The following is a 14,163-nucleotide window of genomic DNA, read 5'->3' as shown; positions in this document are numbered from 1 at the left end:
TTCCCTTTTTATGTTTAAAGATTTCTAGGCCTACGAATTCGAGGCACCAGCCATTTTTACATTCTGGGCAACACTATAGACTGCACTGTCTTCCTTTGTAAAGTATAATCATTTTAACAATAAGGGTGTCAACATTGGTAACAGAAGGAACTGTTCTACTTAGGTTTGGGTGGCCTTCCATCTCAAACAATGTCAGTGATACAAGCTGAGGATATAGGAGACTGTGCCGTTATGCAACAGAGAGTTGAAGAAGTTTCATTACCTCAGTTTTTTTCCTCCATCTGCAATTTTGGCTTTTTGAAGATACCCTTCTTTTTCAACCATCTGCAAGAAAAATACATATGTTAACACTGTGACAAAGTCCTATGCATTTCCGCATGAATGAACCCAAACTTTCGAAGCTAGAGTCATTGCAGTGATGGAAGCTTCCCGTCCCAGAGCTTTATTAATAATACATACAAGACTTATGGGGAGTGCATACAAGATCAAAGTCTTTACTAACTCTGCATGTCAAATGATAGATTGTGAGGATGTATGTGAATGGATTGTTTGATAGTGATATAGCACCATTCACTTCCCCTTCTGTGTCGGGAAGTCACTTGCTTAAACCATTGACTTCAGTCTCTCGTTAATCTTCCCAGAGAAGCTCTTCATTTATGCCCTCCCCACACACTTGCCAAGGCCAGGAGAAAGAAAAGCATGAAATGGAACAAGAGGTTGAGCCTGATGAATCATGGGAAAACATTACAATGGCACCATTTTGTGCATTTTGCCAGTTAGCCAGCCACTGTCTCAACGACAGTGAGAGTTGGAGCGCTCATTGCCATCTGAGCTGTGTAACTGCATTCCTTCTCCCCACTGGTACTGTTGGCTTTCATCCTAACACAGTTGCAAACTCCCTAAAGGGCATGCAACAATTTACTATAACACAACAGAGGTGTTCAGTAAGTTCCAGGCAAAATACATACAAATGCAGATTATCGTATGTTGATTCCCAGAATAGTCAACAAGCTTCTTTAGTTTCTTGGCCTCTTTGTGCCCTTCTGACTGCTTCGTACGTCCTATTCCAGTTCTTGGCCTAGGCTCCCTTCAAGAGTAGTGTGTAACGCTTTCCTCATGCTCCGTGTCTAACAACTGATGGTCGTATTCCCTCAGTGCCACCAGTGGGATCCATATCTCTGAATACAATATATCACCCAATGGATCTCAAAAATTCTGATAATACAAAACAAAATTTCAACCCATTTTAAAATTCTACCTGCACGACTTTGGTCAGATGGTCCTTCCATCATCTGTCAAATTGCTTTTTGGGCTTCCCACTCCCAGTTTCCATTTTCACTGTTTTCTTATCACTCTATTAACACCTATCAGATAATACTGCAGTGGCTGGCTTATTTACTTACACTTGCTCCCATGCTATGAGTCCATTGAAAGCAAATGATTGTCCCTTTCATATTCCGGGGGAATCCAGAGTTACGTTAATTGGATTGTGTGAACAAACACATGAATGAATGTATGTATGAATGATATTTACATTTATAGAGAATATTGTAAAAGTCAAAACCATTCATTGATGAGTGGAAAAGGCAGTTTGGAGTAGTGAGTTATCTCAAAGACTAACATGGTACCAAATAAAGTATTGCTCCTTGTAAGACTTGCTCTGCTATAAATAGTGTATATGTGATCTTCCCCTGATTCCTACATTGTTATATTCCTAATACAATGGAAAGATACATTTGATAAGTACACTTTATTTATTTTATAAACTGTAGGAAATTATTTCCGTAATGACAATTGTGGTAAAATAATTTTCATATGGGTTTAGATTATGTCTCTTCCTTCAGTTAGCTTTCCACAAGTCTAAAGAACCCAATGATGCTTTCAGGGTTGATTTTTCGAATCATATTGCTCATGGTGTTACCACTCCATGTGCTTTGACCACCCCCTTTTCAAGGAGTACTGTTCATCTCTTTGGTAACAGAGAATTTTGTTACCACTTAAATACCATGTAAGTTTAACTCTAGGCATCACTGATGTCTATAAATTCTAGAAACAAAAACACTTCCAGTAGTCATTAGCATCACAGAGGAAGTCCCTTCCATTATTCATTGCTTTGTTTAACTTCTTATGAAGATTAAGAGTTACCAAAACCCTGAAATATTTCGTATTAAAAGCTATAAAAAACCTCTCAATTCATTTATAAATTCTCAGCTAAGACGATTGCCTTTTCAGAAATATTTCATGCAAGACCCCCAGTTGGACATTTAGAAAACTGTATTGATGGTAACTATGTAATTATTCTCTATAAAGGGAAATGTGCAAGGACAACATTGATATCCTCACAAGACAAGACCAATGGAGAATGTTTGAGGTGAGGTGTATAAAGGTCTCTCCCAGTTGGACCTTTCTCAAGCCACTTGAAGTAGGGAGCCAAAGACTTTTTCATGTTAGGACTCAGTAAACATGTTATCTCTGTCATTAGTGGCAGAAAAGTTTTCCAAGGACACTGGTCAATATCATGGAGTCTTCAGGAATGACCTTCTAGTAATCCTTGGAGAACAATGGAGAAAAGCTGAATAGCAAGTCAGGTCTTAACTTTCAAATTCCAATATGCCTTCCAGGACATAGGCAGACTTTAAAAACTGTAACTTGGCGGTAATTTCTGCTATGAATTCATTTACTACCACCACGAACAGCTGTGCATTTCTAAGCGTATTGTGCACACACACACACACACACACACGTATAAATGTGTGATATGTACATGCTTGAGCTTTACACCCATGTCTTACCATCTCTCCCAAACACACAAGCCCTCTTCAGGATCAGATTTCTCTCTATACATTGTTTCTCTTGTATTCTTGATGCACATTTGCTCCCTCAGCAATGTTTTAATTAATGATCCTCCATTCCCTCAGATAGTCACTATGCACACACAAGAATTACTAGATTCACGAGACAAGTCTCATCTTACTACAGCTTATTCTCCTATGGGCACACATCAAGGCCTCCCTTCTTCTTGGAGGACTGATAACAGTCTTCCACTACTCTGAGACCCTGATCATCCTTCAAATGGAACCAATATTTTCCAGTTGACTTCTTACACTGAACAGGGTGCCTTGTTTAGGTGCCATACTTGCAAAAAGAAAAGGGTTTCTATTGGATAAACTTAATTATTTGAATATCTAAGGGATTGCCATCATACATTGAAATTTCCCCGGTTCTTCATACCAGGAAGCAGTCACGGTGAGAGGGTTAGGCTGAGTGGAAGGAGGTATTAGGGTAAACAGAAGATTGCTAAGGGATTTTACATCTACGTTTATACATAGTACCGTATTAATTGTTTTCATAGTCACATGGCCTGAAATAATAATGATTATGAATTTCAGTGTATAGTTCAGACATCTGAGGCTCAGATTGTCTTGTCTTCAGTGATTTACAAAGTTATATATGGGCTTTAAATTTAAGCTTAGGATTCCTCCCATGCCAGATTCTAGGCCAAACTGAAATTCATTAAAGGAATCCCAGTACCCAAACCATGTATACTTAAGAAATATCAGCCAGTCTTTAGATGCTAAATGTGGCTTTTGGAGCTATTTTCTTCAGTGCCGGCTAGAATCCCTATTTAACATCGCGTGGCAGGAAAGATCAGCAATTTGTCCAGGCTGGATGCCAGCCAGTCTGCCAGTACTGAGGAAGTGCTTCGGCAGCATCCTGTGTGTTGAGACACAGCTGACGAGAATGATTGGCACTGGAATTCCAAGATGGTACCTGTTTATAAACCTAGGCTCGGCATGACAGACAGGGAAACGGGGAAGGAGGGGAGAGAACTTTTGATTGATGGGTACAAGTCTAACAAACATGAGCTTGCAATCTCTTAAACAGACACTGTAGGTTTTTTGTTTGTTGTTTGTTTGTTTCTTTGTTTATATGAATGTCGCATGTTACCAGATACAAATGCAAACAGTAGGTTCACCTATCTATACTGGTAGTGGTACACTGAACAGTTGTGCTGAAATAAACTGAGCTAAATTAGAAACTTTTCTCGCAATTTGGTTGAGAATTAGGCTTTGACCACACAGCTTTTTTTGCTTTATAATAGTTGATCTGATGATGGGTTTCATTTTTTATTCTCCCTCTTTTGTTCTTAGTCGGTGTTTGTTGACAACCACTGACACCATATTCAGCTTCTTAGGTCATCTGCTATAGGAAGTCAGTGTCTGGAATAATGAGAGTAGGAATCCTCCCCACACTCCCGCACCTTCTGTGAGGAAGTGTGGATGGGACTCCACACTTAGATGCTATTGGCAAATAGGATTGCTTTTTCTGGTGCAGTAAGTCTGAGAGAGACCTCAATCTGAAGCTGAGATGGTCCCCTTGAAAGGAGTTTTCACGATGTGAGTCATGTGGATGGCGAACCGTCTAAGGAACATCTGCATCATTACTCTCGCTGGACCACTGTACTTCTCAAACATTTAGCATTTACTTATTTTCCTATTTAATAACATGGTGGCTACTAAAGTTTTAATAGCACACAGTGTTTTTCTGATAATCCGATTTGATGATTTCTACTAAAAAAAATCAAATGAAGTAGGGAAGGGAGCAGAGAAAAATGTAGAACTCAATAAAAATAACTTTAAAAATTGCAAAAAAAATCTAATGAAGACATTCTTTGTCACATCATTTTGTACCCTCCAATGATTCTCTTTCCTTCTGTAACTATCTTTTATTTTTCTTCTATACTCAGAAAGAGAAATTTGTCCTTTGTGTGTGTGTGTGTGTGTGTGTGTGTGCTTTCTTTATCTTGACATTTTCTCGATATACACTATGATACTAATCTTGATTGTTAATTTGAATTGGATGTAGGAAATACTACGAGATTACACAAGCACACCTATGGATGTGACTGTGAAGACATTTCTAAAGGCATCGACACATTACTTCAGATTTTAATACACTATTGGCAAGTACTGGGACTGTGCAAGCTAGCTCCTGGTTAAAGGAAGTGCTTCAATGGCAGGGAGCAAGAGAGAGTGGAGGAGATGGAGAATGGGAGGGACAGTGGTGAGAAGAGTTGGAGAGGTTCTTGGAGACTTTACTTGCTCCCTCTTGTTGGCATTCTGGTCTTCTTCTTGTTCTCTACGAAGTGAAGAATTTCTTCTAACACATATTCCTGCTGTGGTTGAAGCCCAGCAACCAGAGACTTAGTACTCTGAAAACGTGGCATAAGTGATGTGACCCTTGGATATTTTCTGTCTTGTATTTATTTTTATCATAACTACAAGATGGTTAACAGGCACATATGCATACCTGCAAACACACACATGCAAATACACATCCTTTTTCACACACAAACCCACACACACAGTCTCACATACATATACATTCCTACTCCCCACCACACAAGCACACATACTCAAATACACTAAAACACATACACATTCTCTCTCTTTTTCTTTGTCTCTCTCTCTCACCTTTTCCTGATCGAGATGCATTGTTTTCTTTTCAGTATAACAGTTTCTGTCATCCTGCATTTGATCTACTGGTAATATGTACAGGTTTGTAGTGCACATAAGCTATTAAGAGAAACATTTTCTTTCTAGTTTTATTCAGGGGAGTCCTAATGATTCCCAGAAAAAAATTACAGACATGCAATAGGACAGATTCAGACATAAAAGACCTCTAAATGAGACAGAGTCTGTCTAAAATATGTATGTAGGCTTGAAAGAGAGAAGAAAAAGAGTATAGAAAAAAATAAAAGTCTTTAAACAGAGTACAGACAGTAATAGAATCAAGGAGTAAAGAAAAGTAAGCCATGTAAAGATGGAATATTCACAGAGAGTCTGGATTATGTATATTATCGTGTTTTCTTTGAAGTTTTTGACTACGAATGAGCTAAGTACAAGAAAATCTTCATTGTATAGGCTGCTAAGATAAACCAACATTTATATTTTAAAGGTATCTTGACTTCAAATTTGGGTCTAAAGACTATGTTGCTTTGGAAAAGGAGTTCTGTTTTTGTTTCCACAGAGGATGAGAATCTGTGGATTCCTTCCAGACTAATGTGGTTTGATGGACCAAGATCACCCAAAAGATCTTTGTGAAAACCAAAAAAATACTTTGCAGGAAGCAGTTTGGAAAGAAGTACACCCAAATTCCCAAATACTGTTTATAAACATTTGTTTACATTTAAAAGGGGATATGTTATAGATATAAATATTTTGTATTTGTATGGATCTTTGCTATGGGAGCTCTTTCAGCCAGTAGTAGACCTGCACACTTGTGCATGGTCTCTTATACAATAATCACCAAGGTAAAGCATGTTCTTTACTCTTACTTCCAACTGCTGGATTTGGTTCCTGTTCCCCATTTATGCAGAGGATTGTGATCTAGGACTGTGATCTGTTTGTCTTTGAACAACCTTATTATACTATAAATGCCGAGGTAAAGCGCAATTCACTCTTTTGTTTCTGGATGTTAGATTCAGTTCCTCTTCCCCATTCATGCAGGGATGTGATCTAGGACTGTAATCTGTGAGTCTACCTATAAACAAATAATCCTTTATTATACATAATTCTGAACTAGTGTAGGATTATTTTGTAACTTCTGTCATCAGATCTTGGTTTATTGATACAAATTTAAGGTCAGTTTTGTTATATGTATATTTCTATTCTTGATTAAGATATTGTGTCTGTGCAGCTTAATTAAAAATGTAATGTATAATTAATGAATACAGATTAATAGATAATCATCTATAATAGTCAAACTTGTAGACATGTAAGTTAGATTTTCTAGATGTACAGAGATATATTTTAGATGGAGAGGTATTCTTCAAACCTTTCAAAGGCTAACAGAGTATGGCATTTAAAATGTTTAAAAATATAGGACTATTCATGACAATGAGACACACCTGCTCCTGGCAGCACCTATCTTTGTCAAGAGGTTGATGGCCATCAAAGAGGCTCCTTATGGAGTTTGTTAGCCATTTGTACAAGAAACTACTCTGCCTGCTCTGCTTGGTGGTATGCTATATAAAATGAACATGTAGGACTCTCAGAAAAATGACTGCTGGAGTTGCCTAAAGAAGGTGAGATAGTCCTTCAGGGTTTCTGCTTCATGAAAAGGTCTGGCAGACATTATGTAAGACACACTAAAAAAGTGACTGACAAACTGCTAATATAGCCGGAACTGTCTTTCTAATTTCTAACTTCATAGAAAAGTCTGGCAGATACTATGGTCCTGTATGTTGAAGATGGATGCCTCAATGTTATAGAAGAACTTTGACTGACTGTCCAAACAGCGAGATGTCTCTGTCAATTCTAGAGTTTTGGAAGTTGCTTACAATGCTTTTTCTGTTAACTTAGGCAATATTATATCCTTCCAGAGTCTTTGGTGGAGTTGAAGAATAGGTAGTTATAATGATAGTTTTCCTTAGCTATGATAAAATATAATATATATATGTATATGTATATGTATGTATGTATTGTAATTATAATGTTTGATAACTGTTTTGTACATGTAATTTTACTATGTTAAAGTTAAAACCTTTTATTTGGACAGAAAAGGGGAAATGGCATGGGATGTTCTTTTGTACATGTGTTGCGTTTATTAGTTAATGAATAAAGAAGGTGCTTGGGCCTATGACAGGGCAGAATATAACTAGGTGAGAAAACTGAACTGAATGCTGAGAGAAGAAAGGGGGAGTCAGAGAGATGCCATGTAGCTGTTGAAGGAGAAAGATGCCCATGGGATTTTGCTGGAACTTTGCTGGTAGGCCACAACACCTCATGGTGATGCACAGATGAATACAGATGTGTTAATTTAAGATATAAGAGCTAGCTAGCAATATATTTAGATGATTGGCCAAGCAATATTTTAATTAATACAGTTTCTGTGTGATTATTTCAGGTCTGCATGGCCAGGAACAAACAAGTGGCATCCATCAACAATTGACAGTTAATTGTTTTAAGTTAGGGAGAAACAACTTTCCTTGGGCATGTAGTCCACAGTAGGTGAACATGCTCCACTGGCCCTATACCTGTGCATATGAGGGCAACATGACTAGATCTGGTAAGTTATAAATAAAAAAGAAAGCACAGGATATGGAAGGGACCCTTGAAAGTTTCTCTGAAGGATGATTCTTACCTCATTTAGACTTATAATACATGTATGTTCATACATGTAAACTCTCAAATTGGATGCAATAATTACATAGAGTCACACAAAAACAATTCTGTGCATCACACATTTGCAAAGCCCAGAGAAAAGCTATGTACTCCTAAAGGAGTTTTTGAAATATGGCATGGTAGCTAATTCCTAAAACCTCATCACTTGGAGACACAGGCAGGAAGATTAACCTACAAGTTTCAAGGTTAGCTCATATAAATAGTGAGTTCCAGATGAGTCAAGGCTGCATCATTGTGGGAGCTTTTCTCAAATAAACAAAAACAGAGAAATAAAAGAGGAATGAAAAAAATAAAATAATAGAAATCCAGAAACCGAGACTCCTCAGAAGCTGATCTGGCTTTATGGTCTGGCCTAGGATGATTCTTACTGTCACAGATTCCTTGCTCTCTTAAGTTCCTGTGTGGAATGTGCCTTCATGTAGTGCTGGTAGAGGCCACTTGTTCATTCCCAGCCATCCAGACTTGAAATAACCACACAGAAACTTTACTAATTAAATCATTGCTTGGTCTATTGCTTAAACATCTTTCTAGCTAGCTCTTATATCTTAAATTAACCCATTTCTGGTAATCTGTGTATTGCCATGTGTCGGTGGCTTACCACATGTGGCTGGTGCATCTGTCTCCTCTGGTGACTACATGACATCTCATTGACTCAACCCTCTTTCTCTCAGCATTCAGCTTAGTCTTTCCAGCTAACTCTACTCTGCCCTATCACAGATCAAAGCAGCTTCTTTATTCATTAAGCAATAAAAATAACACATATACAGGACTTCCCACATCAGTGTAGTTACCCTCTACTACTTGTGGGTATGAAATCATGTCTAACTTTAGGGTTCCACTCAGAATTCTGAACTGTTTTCTAAGCACTGGGCTTGGTGAAACACATGTTATGTTTTGCCAAGTTATTCCTCTCCCTTATTAAACCACTGTGTATTTCAAGGGGAATGCTGTCCTTGTGTTCTTGATTTATTTACCATTGACTCATCAAAGGATAATTTTGAAAATGACATTATAGCATTCCATGGTTCAGATAGCCCATGAACATTTGTATTCCTGAGCCTTTCAACTTGAAGCCAGGCATGTCTTATTTATTCATCACCAAGAAAGTTTCCATTTAGGAGGTGGACTTAGGAGAGACCACATTGTATCTGAAGAACTTCAGTCTTTGGAGGTCTTTTCTTGTGATTCAACTCTCAATAGATTCTCTTGGGAATTTCTGTTTTTATGTCTTTGCTTTCAACATTTCTTCTTTTGTGACTGTCAGTGAAGTTCACACAGGATGATCTTCCTTTCCCCATTGCTGTCTGAGCCACTTATTATTGCAATTCATTTGTGTTATAACCTAATTTCACTCTGGGTAGCTGTGAAGAAAGAATTGCTCAATCCTAATAGACTTTGTTGATGTGTGTGTCCTTTTCTCTACCCTAGAATTAAATGAATTACAAGTGAGAGACATAGCTGGGAGACATGATTTAACTTGTATCTGTTTTCATGACATCTAGAATTCTTTCTATTATCCCAAGCTTCTTCTCCTGAGGATTACTCCCTCTCGTCACGCCCCATGATACTTTGGATCATTATAGTCTGGTGTCAGTATGGTATTTTTGTTTGCTGTTTTGAGACACAGGGTATATAATCCTGGTTGACTGCTGGTCGGGAACTCTCTATGTAGACCAGGCTGGGCTTGAACTTGCAAACCTCCTGTTTCTGCATCCTGAATGTTTGTATTACAGGCATTTACCGCCATGCCAGCTTCCTCATAGCATTCTTTCAGTTTTACAAATAAAATTGAAATATATCTGTCCTACCCTTTCCTATTGCATAAGATGTTTTCTCTTGAAGTTTTTTCTTCCTCCCTCCCTTCCTTCCTTCCTCCCTTCTTTCCTTCCTTCCTTCCTTCCTTCCTTCCTTCCTTCCTTCCTTCCTTTCTTCCTTCCTTCCCTTCTTTCTTTTCCTTCCTGTTCCCCTTGTTTGTTTCTGTAGTTCTACTCATGGCACAAATCTCATTTTAAGTGACACTTTCAAAGTGTGATTGATTTTATGTCTACTGAATCCAAGACAGGTCTTTCCTCTCTCACAGACATGACTGCAGAGTGATGTCTTTCTTTGATCATCAGTCCTTCTGCTTGTCCATAGACTGAAAGTTTCTCCAGGAAAGGCCATAGTTTGCTAATTTCTCATTAGATTCTGAGCCTAACCCACTTCCTGAATGAGCATGAACATAGACAATATATGAATCAATAAGCAGACTCCTGTTTAAGAAAATTAAAGAAATATTTAAATTGAAATGATATCTAATGAAAGGATTCAACAGCCAGGAAGTGGTGGTGCACACCTTTAATCCTAGCACTCGGAAGGCAGAGGCAGGTGGATCACTGTGAGTTTGAGGCAGGCTTGGTCTACAAGAGCTAGTTCCAGGACAGGCTCCAAAACTACAGAGAAACCCTCTCTTGAACCTCCCCCGACTAAAAAAATAGAATTCAACTATATATATATTATCACCTTTATATTGAGAGGATATTATTTTGCAAACCTAAATCTAATTTAGCAAAATAACATTCAGAAAGTTTGAAGAGTTTTTTTTGTTGTTGTTGTTGTTTTTGTTTTTGTTTTTAACTTAAAGAGACCCCAGCCTGGTCAATAGAATTATTCCCAAATATTGACTATGCTTTCTTTCTTTAAAATAAAAAAGTTCAATATCTTTATAATGCCTCTCATCCTCAATTCCTCCACAAAAATTAACTAATCCACAAAATGATATCATGCTTGAAAAGGTAGAATCTGTGACTGAGGTTTATTTTCAAAAGTCTGCTTTGCCCTGAGCCAGGACAACTTCCTTTGCTCTTCCGTCAAAATCCTCCTGGTTTAGGAGGAAGTAGAGGATTCTCTAAAGCCTGCCACAGGCTTTTGACTCCTGCAGGGTTATCCAGATATGCTTTACAATGCTTCAATAAAAATAAAGAAGGTAAAGATTTAAGAGGCTATCATCAGGGTTACTTTTCTTGAATCTTTAAGGGAAAGAGAAAAGTGCCTTGCAAGTAACTGTGTCTCATGAACAACTGTAATGTGGAATATATTAATAGAAGGTCAAGAGACTAATAAGTGCCTATGAGTGTATTAGAGTTTTGTGTCGTGATGTCTCACGTTTGAAGCTGATGCTTTGTAGCTGTGGTAAGCAGTCACACACTTCTCTGCTATTTTTCCAGCCTCCTCCATGGAAGCCCTGTGAGATGCATCTGTGTGGCGTTAATGCTTTACTTCCTCCTGAACTGGGGCCACTGTGAGCATTTTTAGACTTCAATTAGCAATGTTTCAAAGGTAACAGTCAAAACAAATGTGTTGTTCTTTTAATTATTCATGTTGATCACAATCAGCTTCAGTAACAGGAACTGTAAAAAAAATAATTCATGGCTTCCAAAAAGAATACCCACTCATTGGAGCATCTGCAATGGTAGTTTTCATGTTATAAAGTAAAATATTTGATTCCAAAAAGGGGAAGACTTTACAGATAATTAGAAAAGTTGTAACCAAAGCTGTGGTCTCATGAGTTTAAAAAATATTTAGGGGAATCTTTTGAGTATGAGATAAAGGAACTGAGATTTACATTACATCCAGGGTTTATAAAAAATAAAAACACATGAGAATCCATATGATTGAAACATTAAACATAATAATAATATCAACTCTAGGGATGTTAATAATTACTCCACATTATTCATGCATTGTTTCATACATGCCAGCGTATGATAGACACTGGCAACAGATATCTGTGGATGACTTGGCTGTTATACTAAGGTGTAGAGACAAGAGGGGAAGCAGGGAGAGATAGAAGCCTACCCAACCTGTGGGAGAAGAGTCTGTAGGTAGGTGAAGAGAATTTGAGTTCAGGTTAGTCAGATCTAAAGCAAACGATGGGCTCTATAGAAGCAGGTCTTCATGATTGGCAAGAGAGAGTTTGCAACCTGCAGTTCTGCCTTTTGAAAACCCAGTGGTTCTACCATCACACACTTTGGAACCGTCAATTCACCAGAGTTTGCAGAAATGATAGCATTTCTACCTTTAAGATAGAAGTATGAAATTCAGTTCAATAGAAGCCATGGAGGAAAAGCTGAACGTTCTCTATGCTCAAATGACCGAGCAAGTGATGTGTAGGGTCAGAGAAAGGATTCAGGGAGCCGACATCAGTACCAGGAAGCAATTAAATTGATAATTTAAAAAGTTTATGGAAGTAATGACTATGTGAGGCTGTGTGTGTGTGGAGATTGTGTGTACATGAAGATTGTGGGTGTGTGGGGGGAGTATAGATTTAGAGTGATTACAAACTAAATTTTTACTTTAAAAATTATTGGTTTTGCTTAGATTTAATATTTCTCTTCAATGCCACCTTCCAAGGTAACACAGTTTCTTTCATTTTAAATTGAAGAATAACACAGCTCTCCACATGTTAGATAAAAACATAACTTTAATATAAGGAAGGTAAACTATGAAAACTATTTCTGAATATTTTAATGGTTTATCTGAATGGATTATGTTTGACATGTAGGCATCGCTATGAAATTGAAAATTGTGTAATAGTTATTGATTAAATTTTAAAATAATCATAATTTTAATTTTTAAGTTTTATAAGTCACAGATATATTGCATGTAAAATTTGGGGACATTTCGATAGATTAGAATATTCAAGTATAGTTTCATAGACATTTGTGCATTTATATGTATACATATATGTGCATGGATATGGTATGCATGTTATATATGTACATATACATGTATATATAAATAAATATTTGTATATATTTATTTTCCTATTATGTGTGTTACAATGTGCCAAATTCTATACTAAGTCCCATAGTTAAATAGCAAATCATGCATAACCTCTCCTCGTGTAAGTTATAATTCAGTAAGGGAGATGGAAAAGGAAATAGGCAATTTTAGTGTTATACATCTGGGGAAGAGATAAGTCCAAGTTGTTCTTGGAAAGCATATCATACAAGGGCAAACTATTTCAAATTTGAGAAATCATGGAGATAGTTCCCATGGGAAATGTAAAGGTAAGAACTGAAATTTTTAAAAGCAAAATATAAATACAATCTAAAAAGATATTGAAATGATTGGGCTTCATTTGAATAATGACTATATAATTACTGATATTTTCAGCCATTAATTTCATAATCCCTTAATATCTTGTTATATCAGCTGGCAAACATGTCTTTCCAGGGCAAACAATAATGCCAAAAGTAATATAACTGGAAGCAAAACATAGAAAAGAGAGCACAACTCATGGCCTCTCACTGCAAGGCATTTACCGTCCAGCCATGGCACAAGTCTATTATCCATGAAATAAGAGCGGACAGCATAACAGTATTTGAACATGTGATAGGATGAAAGCACCATAATTACCTCAGAAAACTTAACTTCCTCCAGGCTAAAAGCCATGTCTCAATCATACTCCTATTGCTGGCTTGAGGGTGTATATTTGGGAGTAGGTAATATATAGCATAAATCAGGGGTCACGAGAGAGTTCTATTAACTTGATACCATAGGTAAAAGGACAGCAGTTTGTTTGGGTAAAGAAAACCAAATATTAAAGGTACCGCCTTAAAGTAGATTTTTCAGGAGTTACTGCCCATGATCTGTGTGGAGGAAAAATAAAGGAATAGTAGAGGCGGAATCCAAAGCATCCGGAAGTCAAGATGATGGTATGAGTGTTCTGAGAGAGGAGTGAGGAGTCACGTGACAACCGAGGAGAAGCTGCTTCATAAGCTTACTGGTTAGATTGGGATTGAATAGATGCCTCAGCTGGTCATAATATACACCCATATATGTGTATAACACCCACACAGTGTGCAGAGTAACACACACACACACACACACACACACACGGTTGTACATCAGTGGTGGTAGGTAAAATAAACACCAAAAGAAAAGGCATTTGAAACCTAGTGATGTTTGTTGCTATTGGAGCTGGTCTGAGGTT

At 37.4% G+C, this 14,163-nt stretch overlaps 1 protein-coding gene across 3 annotated transcripts in view; it reads right to left on the bottom strand.

The window, feature by feature from the left end:
* The window catches only part of Arhgap15 (Rho GTPase activating protein 15), a 597,306-nt gene that overhangs the window by 507,549 nt on the left and 75,594 nt on the right, over positions 1 to 14,163 (bottom strand). For all 3 annotated transcript variants that reach the window (XM_048426324.3, XM_085681198.2, XM_048426325.3), the window contains exon 4: positions 263 to 324. In XM_048426324.3, coding sequence (XP_048282281.2) covers positions 263 to 324 — 62 coding nt within the window. The remainder of the gene's footprint in view (positions 1 to 262; positions 325 to 14,163) is intronic.

This window comes from Myodes glareolus, chromosome 21 (genome assembly GCF_982192425.1).
Source record: "Myodes glareolus chromosome 21, mMyoGla1.1, whole genome shotgun sequence".
Classification (NCBI taxonomy): domain Eukaryota; kingdom Metazoa; phylum Chordata; class Mammalia; order Rodentia; family Cricetidae; genus Myodes; species Myodes glareolus.
This window is presented reverse-complemented; position numbering and strand designations above follow the sequence as displayed.